We start from the raw sequence: 25941 nt of genomic DNA, 5'->3' as shown, positions 1-25941 counted from the left end.
GTGAAACTCGTCGCTTGTCAATCATTCTCCAGTCCTTCATTGGCCGCACCCATACATACGTCCTCTTTTTCTACGAATTATCTGCACAATATTAAAAGCATAAGACTTCCCAACTGCGCATATTCTGTGTTCAGTTTCAACACGTTTCTGCTTACAGGAAGCTTCGCTACAAATCTCAAGTTAAGTTTAGACAATCAGGCCTTTGCATTTCTATCAGCTTCATCTACTTCTGCAAAATGATTCATTATTATGGAAAGCATATCACACTCAGCAGAATAAGTTCAGTTAATATATCATCTTTAAGCAATACAAATAATATTGTTAAATGAAAAGTAAAAGAGACGAAAATATGTTTAAAATATATTCCTTTTTCCTAAGAATGACCACATCTTTTTGTGATTTCACAGCAGAAGTATTGTAAGATCCTCTGGGTTTGAAAAGATATGAGAGTGAGCAAATGGCTCACTTTAATTTTAGATGAGCTCAAATTTTCAATATAAATAAAAAAGGTAATCACTGATTTGCTATGTAGTTTAAATGACCTGCAAAATAGGACTGAAATGGACTGTTTGCTTGTTCTAACGACCTGACAGTTCTGTTATCCGCAGGGCGTCACATCAGGGACATTTTCTCCCCTCTCTGGAATTACAGATCAGTCCTCAGTGGCCCAGCGCCTCTAATCTTCCACCTGGTCGTCGCTGCTGTATTTGTTCTCCTTGTCTTCAAGCGTTTTTTAATCATTCCATGCCAAACACAACCTTATCTCCCACAAACCTTTTTCCAGCTAAGAGTTACAGACAGACAGTAATTAACTACCAAATGAACACACACATATATAAACCTCTGCTGCCCTTTCTATCTCTTTTGATGCTGGACTATGTGTATATATGTAATTGTTCAATGGCAGTGCCCATTTTCCTGTACAAACACAAGGGACCAAGGGCCATGTGAGCAAACCAGCATCCATCAGTACAGCAAACACGTCCATCCACACACACACTCTCGCTTTTTCTAATATGTGTGTGAATGTGACCTTCAGAAGTGCAGAGATGCCGCAGAGAGTTGCAGGAAGTCAGTGTCCATCGCCATCTCTCGTGCCTCATTGATTGCATAGTTTCATTCTTGCACACACACACACTTTTCTGTTTGATAGTCATCCTCTGGCTGTGTGTCTCATTGAATATGCTGTAAAATATGCTAAATAAAGATTATTAGAGTACATTTACAAGTTTGTAATGTTTAATTCAGCTGTTTCTTGCTGTTTGTTTATAAAATGCACTAGCAAGTTTTATTAGTTAGCAAGTTTATGCCATGCATTCGTGAATTATGCAAGCTGGATGTATTCTACATGGCCAAAATTATGTCAATAATATAGTATATTGTTGAATTTCATAAGAAATCCGGGAAGCTATTCTACTTGTTATCAGTATGTTGGCTATAAATGTGTTTTTCAGGTTTGTTTTATGGCTCTTATTTGGTCTTTTGTGTAGGTGTATCCCCAGGCTCAGATGCACAGGTGAACAGTGAGAACGTTCGCAGCCGAGAGCAGATTCTCCAGACGTTGACTGACCTATCCAGATCATTTCAAGACATCGCTGACCGCTGCCTGCTGGTGCTGCATCTGGAGGTCAGGTAGGTCTGACCACTTCATCTAAATCCTAGAAGATGCCAGATGCATGTAATAAAGGGATTGTTCACCCAAAAATGAATGCTATTGTTCTAATGATGTTTTCTAATGATGGATGGAGAATTTTAAACACATGCTTGTAGTTCATATAATGGCAGTGAATATTGACTACAGAATGGCACCTTATTACATATGTTAAATATTTCAAGGACTCTGTGGGGTTTTTGAAAAGGGATAGTGAAAAACAAACCAAAACTGAATCTATTATTTAAGAAAAATCCTGACTTTTTCTGTTGGTCCATGGAGGGCCAACTAGTTATAAGAAACCAATATTAATGGCAGTGTGACACTGTGTACTTTCTTTTTTGAGGTGAATATAGATATGAATTTAGAATTCTTTGCAACAATAAGTAAGCGCATTCATCTGTCTGCTTTCATTCTGGCTGTCATCTGACAAGATGATCTAGAGATCCTTTTTTTGGATTTGTAGGAGTTTTATATTTCATGCAAAGTTTTCATTTTCTCACAGTGTGTGTGCTTTAAAATGGTAAGTTAGATTGAACATTTGTTCAGTCCGTCAAATTCAGTCATGAGTGAAAAGAGCAGAGAGCTGCTTTTTATAAGTACCTGAAGTTATATTTCTAATATGCAAAAATATTCATGTTGCTATGACTAGATACTTTCTTAAATGTGCACTCCACTTTTTTAGATTAAAACAGTTAAGTTTTGTCATTTTTTCCAGTTCAGGTGATCTCTGGGTCTGACAGGATGACTTTTAGCTTAGCTTAGCATAGATCATGCTACCATAGACGCCTAGTTTTCCCTCAAAAATGACCACAGGGTGGTCATTAAAGATACACACCACTTTTTTTGTATTTAAACAGTTAAGTTTTGCAATTTTTCCAATTCAGCCGATCTCTGGGTCTGACAGGACAACTTTTAGCTTAGCATAGATCATGCTACCATAGACGCCTAGTTCTCCCTCAAAAATGACCACAGGGTGTTCGCAGGCTCTTAAAATGTCTTCAATTTCAAAAACAAAATTTTAGGCTTTAAAAAGTCGTGAATTCATTGGAATATTGTGTTGTAGGTTGATAAATAATTTAAAATAATAGTTGAATAATTTTAAACAGGTCTTAATTTAGCTTTGTCAAAGTAAAGCTGCTCTATATGGATAAAACCATCTGGATAAAACCTTTTTTTTTATATTTAAGTTTTTTTGGTGAAAAGAGATACAATTCACAACAGATGTTAAATGTTTTTACAGCAAATGTCCCAAGTTAAATTTCCTAATCGGGGAAAAACTACAAACAATTGCGCGTTTCCTCATGATAATACCAGGCAATTCAAGAAAAATCCTTAGGCTTTAAACTTGTATAAGTCTAAAATTTTATTCCTAATGGTCTTAAAGGGGTCTTTAAAAAGTCTGAAATTTGATTAAATGAAACCTGAAGAAACCCTGGACTGAACAGTTTCGATATTTTTCTCTATTTAAAGCTTGACATTTCTGTCGTTTCATTGTGTACTACACTATAAAACCCAATAGTCAACTTTATCAAATGAAATGAGTGTAGTTAACTCAAAATTGACTGAAAGTTAATTATATTCATTTGAAAAGAGTTTTGAAGGTAATGAGTTAATTATATACCTCATTACTTACACCTAAATGGAGTAAGTTCACAGTATAGATTAGTTTTTTTTTACTGAAATGGTTTGTAGCAATCGGTTTCCTCAAACGGTTTGAGTTCACTTCATTAATCGGGTTTTACTGAGCTCAAATAGGCTTCATTTACTCAAATGGATTAAGTTAACAGTACTCATTAGGATTAGTTTTTGAACTCAAACAGTTTGAGTTACCTTAACTTTTTGGGTTTTACAGTGTATGACAAACAGAAAATTTTATTTATTATATGTTTTCTAGGACGATATAGGTAAAAGTGCTCCCATCAAACCCGGAGATCGGCTAAATGGGTTAAAAAAACAGTAAAACTGTTTAATACTAATATAAATTCTAATAAATAATTAATAAAATAAAAAAATTCAAAAAGAAAAAGTGTAGTGTTCCTTTAAATGTGATTTTCTCACTACTATCCTTTGGTTGTTTATATTGTTAATAAGAGAAGAGTGTAGCAGATATTTACATATTCATTTAAGCACTTAAAATGCTTCTGCAGTGTCATCATGTTCGATAACAATATGCAAAACAAAATGAAAGAGAACTTAGCTTTGGGTATGTCTTCTACACATACAATCTAACTGCATAAATTCACCATCAGCCTCATCAGTATTAAACGGCTTGTATTTTTAGGGTCTGTCCAGCCCAAAAGAGCACCAAATGGGTCGTTCACTCTGCGTACCCTCCTCCACAAGCCCTCCCTCCTGCTCGGCCCGATTATTCTGTGATATCATTTAGCTTATGTGATCCTGTTTATGATTTGGAAACAATAACTCGCGGCTCCCATGCTACGCGTTATTGACTTTTTCCATCAAGCAAATTTCCCTTGACAGTGCTTGAGGGTAAATTAAGCCATGAGAGGGAGGTAAGAAGAGGAAGAAGACGCAGGCTTTATGGTTTGGTAGCGGACGGCTTGCCTTAAAGCTTCTGTAATGCTGGACGAGGAAGGGGAGGGTTATTGCAGGGCTGTTGGAGGCCATTATGGAAACCTCTCCATCTCAGCTTCTCTCTATGTGTTTCTGTCTATGAAACACACTCTTTATCTGTACACCTAGATGTAGGTTTATGAGCACATAAACATTTCACAGATTGTTTACACACACACAAAAACGAACACACAAACACACACCTGCTCACAACACATTCCATCATCCCAGTTCATTCGGTTTTATAGAGTGAAGATGTGGAGTAAGATATTCTATTCACCACCAGCATCTGGAGTTTCTCCGGGGACAGATCACAGTCTAGAGTACTACTAACACTATACATCTGTGATCACAAATAAAAAACATGTCTAAACATTTGTGTAAAATGTGTGTATGCACGGTGGCTCAGTGGGAAGCATGTTCGCCTCACAGAAAGAAGGTCGCTGGTTCGAGCCTCGGCTGGGTCAGTTGGTGTTTCTGTGTGCAGTTTGCATGTTCTCCCTGTGTTCGCGTGGGTTTCCTTTGGGTGCTCGGTTTTCCCCCACAAGTCCAAAGACATGTGGAAAAGGGGAATTGAGTAGGCTAAATTGTCCATAGTGTATGTGTGTGATTGAGTGTGTACGGATGTTTCCCAGCAGCTGAAAGGGCATCCTCTGCATAAAAACATATGCTAGATAAATTGGCGGTTCATTCCGCTGTGACAACCCCAGATTAATAAAGGGACTAATCAGAATATGCTTAGTAAAAGAAAATGAATGAATGAATGAATGAATATAAATGTTAATATTAGTGGTAGCTGAGAGGTCTATTTACATCTATGATAAGAAATAATAATAATGTATATGTAAATATTAGTAGTAGTTGTATAGTGTTTTTTGTAATAATTAAAAATTTATTAATGATATAAACCAATATTAAATTTTATATATAAATATATATATATTTAATATAATATGTAACAGTATAAATGATGCATAATGTTATTATTGGTAATATTAATATTAGTAATGATACTCATATATTAAATTATTCATATATTTATTCATGTTTATAAGTATAAATGTAATATTAATAATAATAATAGCAATAATAATAATAATAATAATAATAATAATAATATATGAATATATAATTAATCTAATATACAAATAATATACATAAACATATGAATAATTTCATATACAAGTATCATTACATTATTATTATTATTATTATTATTATTATTATTATTATTATTATTATTATTATTATTATTATTACTAATAGTAATAATCACACTTGTGTATTAAATTATTTATATATTTATTCACGTTTACATGTATAAATAAATATAATAATAATAATATTAATAAAAATACATGAATATATAAATAATATAATAAATACATAATGTATATAAACGTATGAATCATTTCATATATGAGTTTAACTACAATATTATTGGTATTGTTATTATTACTTGTATTACTTGTATATTAAATGATTCATATATTTATTCATGTAACATATAATATTTATAATAATACATTTATAATGACTAATTACATTATTTTCCATTAACTATACAGGAACTTTTTAATACTATATTGTACTATTGTGTTAACTGATATAAGTTCATATGTTTCATTTATTGATTTGTTTTTATATAGATAATTATGTCACTTAGGAGCAGCCAAATTAAAAACAAAATTGGTTAAAAAATACCAAGAATAAATTAGTTGTCCTGATCTAAGACATCTTAATTAAGGTTTCCAGGATTGTCAGATGAAAAGACTGTTTAATAAGGTAAAAAAAAATACTAATTTTGAGATAAAATCCTGTGCTAGTTAAATCGAATCATGTTTCCAAATCTTCAGGAAAGTTCTTGTCTGTCTCAGCTCGTAATTGTCATTCAGTGCCTGTCATCTTTGCCCCATCAGGGTCCACTGTTTCCATTATCTGATCCCTCTGGCAAAACAAGGCAACTACGCCATCGTGGCTAATGCAGCCAGCATGGACTATGACCCCCTGGTGGTGAAGCTGAATAAAGACATCAGTGCCATCGAGGAGGTGATGGGAGCCGCCCTGCAGCAGCACAAGTTTCAGTATATCTTTGAGGGTGAGTGACATCTCGCCTCAACAGGAGGTCCATGCCCGAAGCCATCTTTCTTTTCTGACTGTTTTCCTGTTTCTGCAGGTCTGGGTCACCTGATCTCCTGCATCCTGATAAACGGAGCCCAGTACTTCAAGCGCATCAGTGAGTCTGGCATAAAAAAGATGTGCAGAAATATCTTTGTGCTCCAGCAGAACCTGACCAACATCACCATGTCACGCGAGGCTGATCTGGATTTCGCCAGGTAGATTGTCAACTTTTTTTTTTTTTCTTATTTTAAACTATTTTTAAATTGGAATGTACAAAACTTTTAAAATTTAATCAGCTGGTGGACAGCCTGAACTGAAGCCTTTTTGCTAAATGGTTTTTGGGATGTCATGTATAATAAAGCTTATTTAGGGTTCATATACAATATTTCCCAAACGATGATTAAAAGAGCAAGGAATTTCGTCAGCGATCTTGATCCCGCCCCAAAAATGATTTTAAACCCAGATGATGAAATTAGCTGACAAAAGCTCAAAATAATCCAGTTTTCTCCACAATTAAAGCTAACAGGTTAAAGTCTGTTTAAATCTGTTTAAGTTTAAGGAAAAGAAAGCACTCCAGGGTGTCTTAAATCTTTAAATAGCACTTTAAGCTGATTACTGGTATCTTGAACTGTCATAATAGCCAAGATATAATACATGAGTTATTAGAAATTAGTTCAATCAAATCACTTTTATTGTCATATCATCAGCCGCACGTGTGCTGTGATGAGTTAAAAGCCTAGGTGCTGGCTCCAGACAGAGTAAAATACAGACAGTGCAAAATAAAAAGCTATTATGTTTAGAAATTAACAGAAATTAGGGGAAAAAATATACCAGGGGGCTAATAATTCAGGATAGAAGTGTTTAGTCAAGGTTATATCATGTTTAATTTTAGACATGCATGGAAACACTGCTCTGGACGAAAGTTTTACCGATATTTAACAACTTAAATTGTTCAGGTGGTGAGATTTCTTTATGAAGAAAAAAAAAAAACGTGGACGAGAACTGTTTTGAAAGGTGGGAGTTGTGAAAATGACTTGATCCAATACTTTTCTATATTGATGTAAGGACTGGAAGACTGACACCCACAGCCTCGCTTTCATCTGTGTTAGATTCAATATGCCGCCTAACCCAAGTTTCCATCAGATCTATTTAATTCAACAGATGGTTGGAATTAATTTTTTATTTCCATTTTTTGTTTTCTTTAGCTGTGACCCTTAATTAGCATTTTAAAAAATGTTTTAATGTTTTATAGTTTTTAATATTAATTGATAACACTGGTAACTAACATGGTCTATCTTTAAATACATTTGTACATTTTTTTTTTACTAGTCTTTTTTAACAATAATCAATAAATATACAGCTGTTTGTTATTAGTTCTTGTTAGCATATTTTCATTCAATAATATTGGATAATGCAGTATTATGATCAACAATAATTAAAGTTAATAAATGCATTTTAAACGTGTCTTTTAGTGTTGCATTCCAGTTAACAAAAGCATTTAAATTTAGTTTTCATTTTATGTTTCTTTACCATTAATTCTACACTGTTAAAAGAAAGGTACGCAAGCTGTCACTGGAGTGTGGTACCTTTTCAAAAGATACAGATTTGTACCTAAAAGGTCCATATTAATACCTCAAAGTTACATATTAGTACCTAAAAAGTACAAAAGTGTTTCTCTTTTTGTAGGTACTAATATATACTTTTAGGGTACCAATATGGACCCTTCAAGTACGCATGTGTACCTTTTGAAAAGGTACCACCCCAGTGACAGCTCATGTACATTTTTTTCTAATAGTGTAGGAAAAAAACATTGAGCTTTCATTTCAAAATTAGTTAAACACATTAATTAACATGACATCCTAATACATTGTTTAGCATCAAATGTTGCATATGTTAGGACAGCCTGATCTCACGAGAGTAAGTATTTTACGTTTTGTCAGTTTAGTGGTTAATTCATATGAATTCATTCGAGTTCAGTCGTATGAAAATGTCCGATTTTAAAATATAGGCATGCCTACCCCTAAACCCAACCGTCATTGACTGATGAGCAAATTGTACTAATTTGTACGAATTAGATAGTACGAATTCATACGAATTAGCCACTAAATCAAAAGTTACGAATTGCCGTGAGATTACGTTGGTTAGGATTGTTATATATACAGTATATTCTTTCATAGATGGACATTTCTCATTCTTAATTCATGTTAGTTTATAATAATAATAAAAAAACAATAATTTAACAAAAGAGCATATATTGAACAGTGTTACCGTAAACAGAATGAATTAATAAATATCGACTCTCTCCAGACTGTATAAAACGAACAGCATGTGTCTAAAATTGTTTTATGTGAAAATCACTGTCAGGGCAGTTAAATTAAAAAGAGTAATGGGCATTTTGCTGTACAAACAATGCGAATCAATACCCGGCGGAATTCTTGCATGATTATTACAGTGCTGACTTATTGAACCCTCTCTCTCTCTCTTTATCTCTCTCTCCCTCTCTCTTTTTCATATATGATGCATGAGTGGTACAGGTGGTGATTGGAATTACAGTACATTGTTTACTCTATCAAGGCTTCTGTGATTGACCCCTCCTACTCACAAACACACACACATACAAACCCCCCATGAATACCTTGGCATTATCCTCATAAAGCGCTTGCAAAACGAGATAATAAAGGATCACCATAGGGGCGAACTCCTGCAGCTGCACCCCTGTCATTTACATTCAGCTTTGAACGTCTGCCTGTTGAGGGATTCATTGAGAGACCAAGGCATATACGTGGATGCTGGGAGATGGGAGAAAAGCCCATGAGGAAGACGGGGAATCGTTGGCCGCTCTCCCATCTGAATGCTTGCTGTGGGCGACTGGGCCAAGGACACAGTAATAACCATCGATTTGAGTTAAAGCTGAGCAGTGCAGTGGCCAAACCCAACGGCGCTCGTCTCCTTTTAACGCCAGGCCTTGGTCACAGTGCCATCTAGTGATTAAAAGCACAGCGTCGGAGCAGAAATGCAGCTTAAAAGCTCCTGAATGTGAGCGTGTTTACTTATTTATGCGAGTACAAACGTCGTAATTTGAGTGCTCAGGGCTGCTGCCAGAGGTTTTGATGTTTAAATCAGGAGTAAACAACTTTACTGGGTGTTCTTCATTGAGATGACCTTGTGCCTGGTGTTGGTCTAGTCCCCGAGCGTAAGCCAGAGTGCTTTTTTTTACTCTCACTACATGTTTGCGCGCATGCACATACACACACCATCTGCTTGCAGCCGTAGACTGAGCCAGGCCCTGTCCCAGAGTCCTGCAGGTGCCTTGCTAATGTCTAATCAACGTCACCCAAAAACTGGCACCAGACGGCAGTTTGGGGCGAAGGCATGTTTGTGGGGTTTTTAGCTCCTGAGTATTGGCTAAAGTGGTTGAGTTGATAGAATAAATAATGGGAGAATAACAGAGTTTTATAGAATTTGTCCATGCATATGCATGTGCGGACCTGGTTACATTTTGAATCGTCACTCTACCATATTCGGTTACAATATTTTGATTGGTTATGGTTATGGTTAGGCAGGGAAAGTTTAATTATAGCACATGTCATACGCAGTGGTAATTCAAAGTGCTTTACATAAAAATAGGATTAAAAATAATCAAGAATAATCACAAAGTTACTCTGAATAAAAATGATTCGAAGATGATTCCTTGGATTTACTAAATTTTTTCAAGTTTTTTGGGATTTAACAAATTAAGTTGACCATTACTAAATTGAATTTGTTTGTTTAGATTTTAGTGCAAAATGTTGTATATATATTCTTACTGTTTTGGAACTGTGAGAATAATGTACATCTCACATTTGTCATTTTTCTTGTCAGGATTGTTTGTTTATATTTGCAATTCAATCATTTTTAAAACTTTTAGTTCATATCTTAGACTAGTTCGATTTTTCTATTCTAAGAAGAAACTGTCCAAACTGTAAGACAAACTCCTTATGTATTATAATAATAATAATAATAATAATAATAATAATAATAATAATAATAATAATAATAATAATAATTCCTTACATTTATATAGCGCTTTTCTAGACACTCAATACACTTTAGACATTGGGGGAAATCTCCTCATCCACCACCGGTGTGCAGCATTTACCTGGATGACGTGACGGCACCATATTGTGCCAGACCACACAACATATACCAGCTGATTGGTGGAGAGGAAGCCAATTATGATATGGGGATGGTTAAGAGGCTATGATGGACAGAGGTCAGTGCAAATTAGGCCAGGATGATGGGGTTAAACCCCTACTCTTTTTCGAAGGACATCTTGGGATTTTTTACGACCACAGAGAGTCAGAACCTCAGTTTAACGTCTCTTCCGAAAAGTCCCCTTCACTATACTGGGGCGTTAGGACCCACACAGACCACAGGTTGAGCACCCCCTGCTGGCCTCACTAACACCACTTCAACCTAGCTTTTCCTGTGGTATGCCATCCAGGTACTGACCAGGTGCAGCCCTGATTAGCTTCAGTGGGCGACCATGTGATTTAAGTTACATCGCATCTACATGCCAACTAATTCTCATTAGATTATAAATAGATTGTTAGGTTGGGATTAGGGTTAGTGTAAGTTGACATGTTCTTGCAAAGTTTCTTATAGTCAGTTAAATGTCTGTTGAAGGAGCAGTATCAACAGATATTAAGCAGACAGTCTACTAATACTCAAATGGACCATCAAAATAAAGTGTTACCGAATATCTAAAAAGCAGGTTTTTATCTCTAAAAATAATTCACAATTTGCGTGCATTTTCCATCAAGTAAATTCAGCCTTAGTGAGTGTAATTTGTAGTGTACGAAGATAGACAGATATCAATAGCAGTTAACTTTATGTAAATAAGCTGTGATAAAATGGGATGTACCAATGAGAGTGCAGACAGTAAAGCTTACTTGAACCTTCACCTAGTAGAGTTAGATAGGAACATCTACAAGCAATTCAGTAGACAAACCAGGGGCGTTGCTGGGGTCGAAAGGGATAAGGGGCTTAGCCCCAAAGAAATACCCAAAAAAAAGAAAAAGAAGTTGTAATTCCCGCGCTGAACACCCAGCTAAAAGGCATAAAAAGGCTTTAACTGACCATTTACACGACTATGACAATAAATGGTCTATATGTGTTCTTCCAGCCATATTAAGTATTTTCATAAGAATAAAGTAGATTTATAATCTGATGCTAACTGACATAGCATGTTACAGCGGAATATAGCTATAAAATAATAAGCTGGATGCATGAACTCACTGGGAATTAACATAACTTTATTACAGAAACAGATGTGACTGGCTGTATCATACAGTATCTAGATAAATACGTCTAGATATCTATAATATATCTTGAAAGCTAGTACAATTTACGTTTTTATTAATAATTTGCCTGTATTTACATTGATTTGACGCACATTTTATAGATTACAGCTATTTTATTTCACCAAAACTACACACATTTTTTACTGTGGAAACAAATATTAAGCTTCACCAGTAGTTAAAACTCAGTGGTATTATTACCTCATCAGCTTCAGCTCCTCAAAATAATGAATGCAGCGGTGGGATTTTTTTTAACTCTTGCCATGTGACAACAGTCCCACTCCCACCTGCAGGTAGAAACAGGTATTGCTGAACAGCTGACTATTTAAATACCCAACACAAAAACTGCATTAAGTAGAATATGCACGATGTATGTGGTTATTTTAAATACTTGGATAACAAAATAAATGTTATACAACCTAAGTGCAACATATTCCAAAAGATCAAGGGCTTTTAGCAATACATCAGGGGCTTATGCTGAGACCAACTGATGCTATTACACATACAAATGCCTGAAAACATTTACTATAATCTCATTGCCTGGTTAACAGTTAAATGGTTTGAAAAATATGGAAAGTCTAGAATAACTTGACTTTTAGGAATTTAGGAAAAGTTTTAGGAATTCTGAAATGTAAAATGTGTAGCCTGCATGCTATTTTAGGAAAACCTTCTATTGATTGGCTGAAAGTTTGCTGAAAAAGATACTTGCATGTTGTTTGGGCAGCCTTTTTCTTTAAATATTCCAGAACATGCAGTGAAAAACAGAAGCATACAAAAATACAATTATTTTGATCATGTTTTCTCTCTTCTGCAATGTGAAATCTAAAGCATGCCTACAGATTGAGGAAGGGAAGTTGAATTTGCTAGGAAATTCACAGCTCAGAAACGGGCTGACTGACGTGCACGGGTCAGGGGTCAAGCTGTAGGAAAAGCACCTGTCTTGTGAGGCCATTTGTAAAAGCGTGTGGAAAAAGGACATTTAGCCAGCGTGTCAGGGTGACGGCTGAGACTGTTTACACCGCGGCTCCTCTGTGCTCCTGATAACCACAAAGCAAACCGCCTGCTACACTGACAGCACATTGCTCTTTGTCTGTGAGTGTGTGTGTGTGTGTATGTGTGTGTAACATGAGGCTTTTCTCCATATCTGTTTTATTTAATCTAAGACTGCGTCCCAAATCGCATACTTTCCGTCCTAAATAGTATTTGAAAGTAGAATTAGTATGTCCTAAATCATAGTATGTTGAAAAGAGTAAGCTAAAGGTTCCCGGATGGTTTACTTATTCCGGTAAAAATTCGAAGTGTAGAAGTGTCCATACTCTAAACGCTGATATTGTCCACAATACATTGCGCGTTGGACATAGAACTACATACGTGGGGGGAAAGCGTAAAACAAACATGGTGGACCCGCGAGACCAACTGTCAAGTAGAGAGGCTTCGGTAGTTGTTTGTATGACTGTTAATTAATATCTAGCCCAATGGAAAATATTTAAATCAAGTTTTCTGTGTTATATTTCATCTGCCACAACAATGTAAACTTACATCAGGATATGTTTGGACATTAACATCTGAATGCATAATTATCCAAAGACCTGAGGAGATTTCTCTTCATGAAAGACTCGCGAATGGCAGATTATCCTGCTGCTGCTTCTCCAATAAGGTAGGAAATTAAATATGAAAGAATTGTGAATGATGTGTGGATGATTGACAGGGCTCATAGCTAAGCAACACAATGATCTGTTAGGAAGTAGTATGTCCCAAAGCTGGCACACTCTTCTCTTACACACTCAAAAGTATATACTTTTCCTTTACAAAAAAGTACATGCTATTAGGGCATAGTATAAGTATGCGAATTTGGACGCAGTATACGTTTTTTTCCTGTGTAGTTTAGCTTTTGTTTGTGTTTGTGTGATGTACATTGATTCACGTTTATTCTAGGAAATAAGGTGTATGGATATTTACTTTTACAAATAAACTCTTATCAGACAACAGCTTGATCAGAAAAAAAAAGTTTCCAAGGTCATATACAGTAACCAGATTTTTAAAATATATTAGTGTTGATTTTAAGACCTAAAAATTAATAAGCAGTGATGTTGAAAAGATTGTTATTTCGCTACTTAGAGCTGAATAAGGATCGAGTATATTGCTATGAATTGTTAAAAACAAACAAAAAAAACTGTTGTTGAATAAACTCAAGTGATCCAATTATTTAATCATCTCAAAAAGCTAATATATTGTATTATTTTATATTGTTTAATAAACTATCTTCTGTAATTAAAAAAAATCTGAAATTGAACTTTAATATTATTATATTATATTATATTATATTATATTATATTATATTATATTATATTATATTATATTATATTATATTATATTATACTATATTATATTATATTATATTATATTATATTATATTATATTATATTATAATATATTATATTATGTTATATTATATTATATTATATTATATTATATTATATTATATTATATTATATTATATTATATTATATTATACTATATTATATTATATTATATTATATTATATTATATTATATTATATTATGTTATATTATATTATGTTATATTATATTATATTATATTATATCATATTATATTATACTATATTATATTATATTTTGTTATATTATATTATATTATATTATATTATATTATATTATATTATATTATATTATATTATATTATATTATATTATATTATATTATATTATATTATATTATATTATATTATATTATATTATATTATATTTTTATAATTTATTTTTAAAAACTCTCAACTAAACTTTATTTCTAGAGCACTTTCAACCAACCACAATGCGTACCAAAGTGCTCAACATAAAAACACACAAAAAAACATGAAAACAAGCAAGGAGCCAAAATACATAAACACACAACACATGATTAAAAACTAAAGAAAATAAGCATGTTTTCAGTGACCTCTGTAATGACTCCAAAATATGTGCTTAAGGAGAGTGGAAGATCATTTCAAAGCTGCAACTGAAAAAGCTCTATCACCTCGACATTTCAGATATGATCGCGGGACTCTCAAGTAAAGTTGATCCTTAGAGCAAAGAGATATCAAGGGTTGAGGTGTACTAATTAGCTCTGAAATATACTCGGGGGCTAAAGTATGGTTAAAGTAAAAATGTAAAAAGTTGTTATTTAAAGTTCTGAATATTTTGGCAATACTTTTATGTGTTGTTAGTTAGTTATAGTATAAAAAAAACACAAATAAAAAAGAATACAGAAAATGGACATTTCTTATAGTGTATATTGTGAAGGGAGATTGTTTTTCTGAAACACAATATAAACACCATTCTGCATGAGGACCGTTTTAACTCTAAAATGCTGTTTTAAAATAAAAGCTATTATAAACAACTCCTCAGTCCATACTAAAACAAAACACCAGTGTAGACAAACTAAAAACAGGAGCTTTTGCATTTTCAAAATGCTAATTTTCATGGGTCAAAGATGCCAGAATAGAGTGGATGCCAGGAGTAACTGTAATTAAAATTAAATGTTTTAAAACCAAAACATTAAATTGTTTTAAAGCAGCACAGCGTCGATAAAAGAGCATGAGATTAAAAGTAATGTTAAGTAGTCCATTGTGCTGAATCTGTAAAGATGGATTATTTTTCATTAATTTAAATCCTTGCATTTATGAAACCTGTTGTGAATTCATTAATTTTCCTTCTTTTCTTTCCATTTTTCTTAGTCCCTTATTTATCAGGGGTCACCACAGCGGAATGAACGGCCAACATTAATTTCTAGTATATGTTTTATGCAGCGGATGCCCTTCCAGCCGTAACCCAGTACTGGGAAACACCCATACACTCTCAGTCACAAACGCACTCATACACTACCGCCAATTTAGTTTATCCAATTCACCTATAGCACATATCTTTGGACTGTGGAGGAAACTGGAGCACCCGGAGAAAACCCACACAAACATGAGGAGAACATGCAAACTCCACACAGAAATGGCAACTAACCCAGCTGGGACTCGAACCAGCGACAGTTCTAACCACTGAGCATTTTTATTGTAGCATTTTTACATTGACCTCTTGACCAAACATGCTGCTGTGCTGACTAACAGACTAGGAAAACATGCATTGGATATTAGACATATAGTTCAAGGAGACACTTACACGAGAGTATATGCATACACACACACACACACACACACACACACACACACGTACACACATAAAGGCCTTTACATCCTCTATTTCTGCAGCAGAGGCACATTTGTAACGGGGTGATAAGAGCTGAATGTGTTTTGACCTCATCAGTACAGGCGACTCCTCTGAATCTCTCAGAAAAGACCTGAGCCAGCAGGACTCCTATCAAACTGCCACAGTCCTGCAAGGTGCTCAACGCACTTCTGACTCCAGTGGCCCATTTTATACAAGCTCTCGCCTTTAAAGGTGCTCTGTGCAGTGGTGAAAGATGGACAATTTTAGTTATCATGGAGCAGATTTAAATAATAAAGCCATGCCAGATAGTATAAGTGTTTGGGGTTGTGAACTTCAGAAACAGCGGAAAACATGCAAAGGGAATAAAGAAAGATTTTTTTTTTTTGTTGAAGATTACTGAAGTATTTTAGTTTATCTAAAATTTCATATATCATTTACAGCAGTGGTCCCCAGCATTTTTATCATCGTAGATCAGTCAACACTTGACAAATTTATTGTAGACCAGGGGGTTGGTTCGTAGGCTGCTAGGCGACCATCAACCATTTTCTCAGAGGATGACAAGCTGACAAAACATTGCTGTCACTCTGATACAAGTTGTATTTATGGAGAACATTACACAGAACTGCAGTGTTTTGGTGTTCTTGTCTGAGATAATTAGTCGACCGAAATGTGTATATTCCATACAAGCTGAATCTGATCAGTCAGTTCTTGTCATGTGACTCGTGGCACGTTCTTGACATTCATTCATCTGGGTGTGTCTGGAAGGTGCAAGCCGCGAACCTCCATTGTAAATAACAAACTTGCATGAAATCTAGAAAAGACTCGATATGTGAACAGCCCCTAAAAGCCGCCGTCATTTGCGATCTCCAGCAGTTGATCTTCTTGCACAGATATGGTGGATTCACCTGATTTGTTGACAAATGCGTTGCGGATGTATTTATTGGCAGTTCACGGGTCCTTCACTGGGCCTTTTCAAAGAGCAAAGAAACTTCTTAGTCCCTTAGCAAAGAAACTTTCCAAAGATGTTTGTTTCTTTCTCATTTTGCTGCTTGTGGGTTAAATTTGGGAGCTCAAGTGACCAAGACGTAAGTGAGAGAATACGGTCATTTTTCAAAATAAAAGACTTTTCTAAATAAAAGATCGTTCAGATAATAAACAAAATGGAAATAATTAATGATTTCTTGTGTGGCCCAGTACCAGTTGATCCACGGACTGGTAGTTGAGAATGACTAATTTAAAGTGTGTTTATAATTATTATTTTGGGTTCTTATTATTCTTTCTGAGAAGTATACTATTCTTACTATACTTCTGAGGCTAGTATAATGTTTTTTTTTTTTTAATTAATCATTCAATCAATCAATCAATCAATCAATCAGTTGTATCATTCAATTGTACAGAAAAGGTAGGATTAGGGTTATATCTATAGATCGGAAAAGCTAATAAATTTGATTTTGTTATAATTGTATATTTTCATTTTAGTGCAGTAATTTTGTGTTTTTGTTTAACTAAAATTAATTTGTATTATTTTAGTATATCATTAATGTTAATAAAATGGTATTGCTTTATAGAATAAAATAGGAAACATTTTATTTGATTGTTTTATAGCTATAATTAATTCACTTTTAATTTACTTTAATAAGGTAAACTAAATGAAAATGAAAATAAAAATTAATGAAAAAAGCAGCATTTTTATTTGACATATTATTATTTAATGATATAAATGAATCAAATTTCAATAAAATTAAATGGTTTTATTTTATGGTTTTATACAGTCACTATTTTAGTACAATAAATTACCAAAAAGTAAACTAAATGAAATATCTTAATAATATAACTTTAATGCATTTATTTTTCATTTTTATTTATTTATTTTAGTAATGATCAAGTTACTATACAGTTAAGAAATTTTTGAAGTTTAAGATATTAAGTTATTTTCTATTAAAACAAACAACAACTGCATAGCAATGCCCTAGCAATCACCCTACACCCTAACTACTTTTACTAACATCACACACATATACAAATGTGCATGCATGCACATTTGCTAAACCTTCACGATGAAAACTTCTTTAAGGACTTGGAAATAACAAAGTTGGCCTTGCGCCTGTAAATCGCTGAGCTCTAATTCCGCAGATTAACACTTAACAAAAAAACCCTAAATGATCACAGCATATTCAGCCAGTTTCACGAAATAAGATGCTGAAACTGTGCCAAAAAAGTGTGAATGTGAGCACAAGTGCAGCTGCAGGACAGAGGGAGGCCAGTTCCATTAACCCCCATTCATCTCTGACAGAGAGAAAACACAGTCATTTATAACCGGTCTGACAGTACAGTGTCCCAGTAACCCTTCCTGCACTGGGTGTTAATCCACAGACCTGCACTGACTGCTCATTAACACTCAAAACAGGACACAATCTCACACACAGCACTCCTTATTGTATGGAGCAAAATCACACCCAAATTACACAAAATTGACCACTTCAATAGGAAGATTACCTAAAAACCTTTATGCAACACAACATTTAAAGGGCACCTATGATGAAAATCTACTTTTGTAAACTGTGTGGACAGAACTGTCCATAGGTATATTGTGTCCACTGTCATATTGGAATAATATAAATCCAAGAAGTATCTTTTTTTATTTCCTGACGTTAAAATAGGACTCAAATCCCAGTGATTTTAGAGGCCCACCGCAATGTGACGTGGGAGTGCAGTTTTCCCCGCCAACCAAATTAATTGACAGGCACCATGTTTCTATAATAATATGTATACACATGTCTACAGAACATTTTTTTTTCGCCAAATTAACTGTGATTAAAATATTTATTATAAGTTTAAAATGTTTTTAAAACAGAGCATGTTTGTCATAAAGACAGTAAAATCGAACTCTCTAATTCTTAACTGCTATAATCACCACGGCCATGTGTGTGTTTGTGGACTGCAAACGGTATTTGTGTGAGACTCATCATTTCAGAAAGGCTTGAATAAACACCACCACAAATACATGAAATAAACTTACTTGGTATCTTTGACTAATGAGCTGTGTTTCAGCTTCATCCGAGTCTGTCTCTCTCACTGACTGCTGTTTATCTGATGCACGTGGGAACGGTGGGCGGGGAGAAGCAGCTCATTCTCATTTAAAGCCACAGGCCACAAAAACAGCTATAATGTGTTCAGACACCAAAATGGACAGATTCTGGAGGCTATAATAAATTACCTGATGAGTATTTTGAGCTGAAACTTTACAGACACATTCTGGAGACACCAAAGGCGTATCCTAAATCTTGTATAAGGGGTAAAATGGGTGCCCTTTAAGTTTGGTAATTTTGTAATTGTCTTATTTTTATTAGTTTGTCTTTGGATGAATGGAAACTAACTAACTGTACAAAATAAAAGCTTTACAAAAACATTACAAACATTTAAAAACTAATTTTTAAAAAAATCAATTATGAGCAAAATTACAACAATATCAGTGTCAATGACTTTAAAATTTTCAGTTATTAGTTTGTCTTTTAATAAGATATTATAAAAAAAGAATGTTCACTAACATTTATATATTTAAAGATAAAACTACACTTTTACTATTATTTACAACTATTTTTATACATGTTTTTACAACATTACTGTATTTCTGTTGAGGTGTATATAGTGTCAATATGAACATATAATATATTGCGTCATTAACACAGTATACAGTATTTTGACCTTATACAGTATATACGCATAGTTACACAGTACACACACAACACATACATTTACAAACACAAGTATAAGTATCACCATACAGTACATACTATACTGTATACTGTTCTTTTTTATTAGAACAAAATTTTAAATTAAAAGAACATAAAGTTAGTAATGTTTTCTAAATATGTCTGGCTTTAAATATTCTTTATACTAGTGCCTTTACTTTTAAGCACGATTTTGTTTCAGTAATTTAATTTTAAAAATGGTCAATCGGTTCACATATTTTATTTTAGCTTGATTTTAGCTATTGAAAACATTTTAATATAATATAATATAATATAATATAATATAATATAATATAATATAATATAATATAATATAATATAATATAATATAATATAATATAATATAATACATCACGCTCAAAGCTGATAAAGAACCCAAAGTTGGGTTCTTTAAGGCAACATAAAGCGTGGAACTGGATTTTTGTTATTATTTATTTTATTACTTTTTATTACATTTCTTTAAGTTTGTTTGTTCAATCACTGGACCAACTATGTCATTCTCAACACTTCATTTCACTCACATTTAAAACCGTTTAGCGAAACCACAGTGATCTGCTAATCTGATTACCTCAGTGGCTTTTAAGAGCGTCTCCTTTCCTTTCTTCTCCTCTCCCAATCCTGTCTCCCATTAGAAGAGAACATAGAGCAGGAACTGAGAATGCACCTGTGTGTGTTTTTCCGAGTGCCATTAAGTTTTAATTAGTCTGTTTCTGTGTGTACAGCAGTGCATGCAAAGAGTATTAAGCAAATTTATGATGCGGTGAAGGACGCTGGGAGATGTATGTTGGCGTGAAGGGAGACAGTGAAAGAAAAAAACTTGGATCAGCACAATTCATTTCCTCCAATTTCCAGCATGTACAATATTAAAGCCATTAAGGGCTGCCTCTGTCAGCGCATTCTCAGCAACACATTAGTTAAGAGTTAAGAGAGAGAGAGACCCAAGATGCTTCTCTCCATCAAACACAACACACATGCTTGTCACTGCGGTAATAAATGGCAAGGCTTTGCATGCAAAAGTGCATCTCAGGATGTTCCCTCCTGCTCGGCGGGTCTGATTTTCCCATTATTGGGAGCATTTTTGCAGATGGGCTGCTCTGTCTTCAGAGGCTCTGCTTTAAAGTGAGGTGAGGTTTGAGATGAGACAGGCTGACCCTGGTCTACATATGAGAAAGCACCTGGAGGAGTGCTGGGATGGCAGGTGGAACAGGCTGGTTTACAGAGATTGTAACTGGACTGTATGCCGACAAAGGCAAGCACTGCTGTGGAAGGATTAGTAATTTACAAAGCACGTTTTAGGTCTTAATTTAAGTTTGACCAAATGTGTAATTACCACACTTAGCTTTGGAGAAATAGCAATAAACCTGAACAATATTTTTTTAGATTTTAATTTGATCACGTAAACTAATCAGCCAGCTGCACTGTAAAACCCAGCAGTCAACTTTATCAAATGAAATGAGTGTAGTTAACTCAAAATAGACTGAAAGTTAATTCTACTCATTTGAAAAGAGGTTTGAACTCAGTGTTGAAGGTAATGAGTTAATTAAATACTTCATTACTTCAACTTGAATGGAGTAATTTCATAGTACGCATAGAGATTAGTTTTTTAACTCAAATGGTTTGTAGTAATCGATTTCCTCAAACAGTTTGAGTTGCCTTAACTTATTGGGGTTTACAGTACTCAGTTGGTTTGAGTTCTCTTCATTTATTGGGTTTTACTGTGCACTGTAAAACCCAAAAAGTTAAGGTAACTCAAACCATTTGAGGAAACCGATTGCAACAAACCATTTAAGTTCAAAAACTAATCCTAATGAGTACTGTGAACTTAATTCATCTGAGTAAATTAAGCATTTTGAGCACAGTAAAACCCAATAAATGAAGAGAACTTGTTTCAATTGGTTTCCTCAAATGGTTTGAGTTACCTTAACTCTTTGGGTTTTACGGTGTAGTAAAAGTCACTTTGATAAAATGCACGGTTGAATTTTCATCATCAAAAGTCGACAGAGCAGAGTTCAACATCCCCTAATACAACTCACAACAGAAAAAAGACTGTAAACATGAAATACGGAACCTGTTAGTTATCAGATATTTTCTGCAGTGTTGTATACAGCCTAAAACGTGTGATACTTGACCATTTACACTCACTGGACATTCGCATATTTTGTCCGCATCTGTACATGTAGTGAATTGGTAAAATGGTCATATGAGAGGGTCTTGACGAATCAGGAAATGATACACAGTAGTGTAGAAGACCAGTCAGAGAGCGATTGGGGATAGTCGTGCCTCTGTTTTTTAAACATATGCACTTCAGTGTATCTACACGAAAACAGAACACCAGAGTTTCCAAACTAAATCAGGAACTTTTATTCTCTCTCTCTCTCTCGAAATGCTTCAGAAGATACTGGTGTATTGTGGACGCCAGGAATAATTTTAAAAACAAAAACGCGCTAGTGTGGATGGCACCTGAAGCGTAGACTTTTGAAAATGGATGTGCGCCTATGCACGGTCTCTCTTTTACTGGTCTTCTGGATTATTGTGGGGTTTTTTTCTGATTCGTCATGACCATTACACAACAGGTAGACTGTAAGCACAAGATGCAGGCAAAATATGTGCATAAATATATGAGCATCAATAGTTACTTTACATGCATTTTATACTGTGTAGTGTGGATGGAGATTGTTTATTCTGAAATGCAATACAAACGCTAGTCTTCATGAGGAATGTTTTGTTCTAAACACCAATTTAAAACAAAAAACGCACTAGTGTAAACCCCACTTTATACAGTGCCCAGCATATATGAGTAAACCTCTCACAAATCTCTCTTTAAATTAATATTTTATATAAGATGCTATACAATATTATTGTAATATGACCTGGATTCTGGACAAAGGAAGTGCTGATCTGAATGCAGTTAAACAGAATAATCAGGCAAGAAACAGTCAACACAGGGGCAAACACATGTATACAGGAAATGCAGAGTCGTGGTCGACAAAACAGGCAGATGGTCAAAAGGCAGGGAGCAAGCAACGTAAACAAACAAAACAAAGCAAGGTTCAATCACTGAAGCCAAGGCAAGAAAATGCGTCGTAATGTTCACAAGCAGTATAACAACACTCTGCAAAGTCTGTATGTTTGTGTACTGTATAAATAGTCCAACTAATCAGTCTTTGAGCAGCTTCAGCTGTGTGAGTGTAATCAATGGAGACTTGGAGCAGGTGTGTGTGTGTTGCATGACGGGACTTGTAGTCCATATACTGCCAGATTTGTAGTTCTTTAGTGAACTGCATGTTTCCTGCGAGATCATAACAATTAAATTTGTGTATATACATTAGATTAGTCAGTACTGAAGCTAAATCTGGAGCTAATATTACAAAATAACTTACGATTTGTATACAAAAGTGTGTATGTTTGAGAAAAATATTAAATTAAAATTTAAAAAAGAGCGGGGGAAATGATAAAAAATATATATAACATTTAGTTTTTGCAATATTTTACTTCAAATTAAATGTTTTATCTTTCTATTTCTAAATATGTTTGGTGACTGAAATATTATTTTAATTATTATATCTGTTTAATAAATTTATTTTGATCGATTGCACCAAAATATATTACCTATATTCACAGAGAAATGGATAAAAATATCTATTTTCAAAATGGGATGTACTCATTTATGCTGAGCACTGCCTTTAAAATGTGTTAACCATAGTTCCAATTTTTATTAATGTATATTAAACATTGTTTATGGAAAAATAATGTGCGATTGTATCCTTAATCAATGTTCAGTAACTCTTCCACCAACTTTCCAACCAGACAAACTCTATCACACAACTCTCCAAAATAACACAACTCCCTGTTATTCTCTCTCTCTCTGTTGTCTCTCTCTCTGCAGGCAGTACTATGAGATGCTGTATAACACCGCCGACGAGCTGCTGAACCTGGTGGTTGATCAAGGGGTGCGTTACACAGAGCTGGAGTACATCAATGCTCTGAGTCTCCTCCACCGCAGCCAGACAGGTGTAGGAGATCTGACCGTGCAGAACATGCGGCTGCAGCGCCTCAAAGAGATCATATGCGAACAGGCTGCCATTAAACAAGCTACCAAGGATAAGAAGATCACTACCGTATAGACCGGCACGTCTAGGGGTCTGCTTTACTGCCGGTCGTTACTGTCACAGCTTTGACTCAAGTCATTCTACAAGCAAACCGTTTCATTTTGGCTTTATTTCATCTTGTTTCTTTATATATGTGTATTTGTAAGAGACATTTCTGCACACACACACACACACACACACACACACACACACACAGAGAGAGAGAACGCAGTCAATCCCTTTTTTTCAAGGCTTTTGCAGAGTGCATTTTCGTCTAATTTTCTTACTTTATCAAACCGCTGCTCTCAATTATAGAATCGTTCCTGTCTGGCCCCAAGCCTCTGCCTGGAATAGCAGATGCCAGATTACAACGGCAGGCAGTTTTATCAGGCAAAAGAGAAACAACTCACCCGTCGCTTGTTGATTTGTTTTGCTGTTCAAGAGCGGAAATCGGATTTGCTAAACCCATTTAGCATTTCTTAAATTTCTCCCTATCTGTTGCAGGTATGAAGTCCACATTTATGCGTTTCTGTTTGTCGATTCTGATGCTGTTATGATATCAGAAGTGGATTTGTGGATTCCCCAAGTGTTTAAACAGGTAAAAATGAGGGATTTCTAGAAGTTAAAGGTTAAATCACTCTTTTAGATGCCAACTAATGTGGACAGTCACCAGATTATAAACCTCACACATGCTGTGACCTGATAAGCAAAGATTTAGCATGTTTAATTGGCACAGAATCACAAACACCGTTCCAGCAACACCAATGTTGCAGTGTGAATTGGCTTTAAAGTGTTAGTTCAAACTCAAACGAAAATTCTGTCATCGTTTGCACGCCATTGTGTCACTCCATAAACCAAAGGACATCTGAGAGATTTCTGTCCCTTCATTAAAACTCTCTTCATTCATTCACTGCAGAATACGCCAAAAATTAATACACACAAATTAAGGGACTTAGTTTAAATCTCCTGAAGAGGCATAATAGATGTTTTAGAATGAATATATGAAGAGTTCAGATGCAAAAGCCTCTAAGTGTCGTCTGAAATTTTATTCTAAATTAAACTTTTCAGGATCTTGTGTTTGTGACCAATTATTTCACTTTTATGATGATGAATATTTTATTTTCATTACTTTTAAATTAAAGTAACTGACCATAAACATAGGAGGCTGAGGAAAATGCTAACTTTAGAAGAAAATTTCAGACGACACTTAGAGGCTTTTGCATCAGAACTCTTCATATGAAGATTGATGAACAAGCTCAATCATGTGTGCTTCATGTCTGAGAACAAGCCTCTTTGGTTTTCGCAGAAGTTCAAACATGCCATGTGACGCGCAAGAATTAACCTCATTGGTTCTCAGGCATCAAGCAAGCATGTTTGAGCTTCTACATCCAAATATGGATGCTGTAAACATTCTAAAAGTTTAAATGGGAATAAAATCCTTCATTTAATATTATAAAACTATCTTGTCTTTTCAAAAGACTTGGACTAAACCACTTATTAAGTGAGTTTCTGTTCAACAGACTATTAGTTGGTGCACAGTAATCTGTCCGAATTTGGTAAAACAATTCCTTTTTATTCCAAAAACGGATACATTCCTAAAGGGTGATGTACTCGAATAACAGTCTTACTCAAAGATTCGCAGCCACTTGTTCCTACAGCCAGTAAAAGCCCCAGATCACTCATACTCTGTGTTTTGGGCTATTTTTAGTTCATTAATTATGAAGAATAGAATGAGAGAGAAAGGCATCGATACAGAATACAGGCGTTAAGCAGGAAGCCACCCGAGCAATCCATCAAAATGACTCAAGCACTTGAATCAATAATTGCCACCAGGTTGCCAAAGAGAGAAACACAGCAGCATTTTTAATATATATAGATTGTTACCACATTACTCTTAGGTGTGAATGCTGAAGATGTTGAAGAGGAATGGTTAGACTTCAGAAATGTCATGTCTGCCTTATTTTATCAAGCCACTGATGTGTTTAGTACGGTAAGAGAGGAGTCGTAATAAACTGATACACATAAATGTGTGGACTGGTGTGTTGAAGTGCCATTATCGGGTCCCCGGTGTTGTTTAAATGAAGTGACTTACACAAGTTCTTCTGTTAGCATTATACCCTAAATTCATACTCAACTGTAATATTCATTTAGATCACCTGCAACAGGCTCAGATGCTGTTTGCACAATATTTTGTTAAAGC

General features: G+C 34.6%; 1 protein-coding gene across 1 annotated transcript in view; it reads left to right on the top strand.

Moving 5' to 3' along the window:
* The window catches only part of exoc4 (exocyst complex component 4), a 197312-nt gene extending 173373 nt beyond the window's left edge, over positions 1 to 23939 (top strand). The window contains exons 15-18 of the mRNA XM_056455755.1: positions 1491 to 1632; positions 6148 to 6326; positions 6405 to 6564; positions 23540 to 23939. Coding sequence (XP_056311730.1) covers positions 1491 to 1632; positions 6148 to 6326; positions 6405 to 6564; positions 23540 to 23777 — 719 coding nt within the window. The 3' untranslated portion in view covers positions 23778 to 23939. The remainder of the gene's footprint in view (positions 1 to 1490; positions 1633 to 6147; positions 6327 to 6404; positions 6565 to 23539) is intronic.
* Positions 23940 to 25941: the final 2002 nt, after the last annotated feature.

This window comes from Danio aesculapii, chromosome 4, assembly GCF_903798145.1.
Source record: "Danio aesculapii chromosome 4, fDanAes4.1, whole genome shotgun sequence".
NCBI lineage: Eukaryota > Metazoa > Chordata > Actinopteri > Cypriniformes > Danionidae > Danio > Danio aesculapii.
This window is presented reverse-complemented; position numbering and strand designations above follow the sequence as displayed.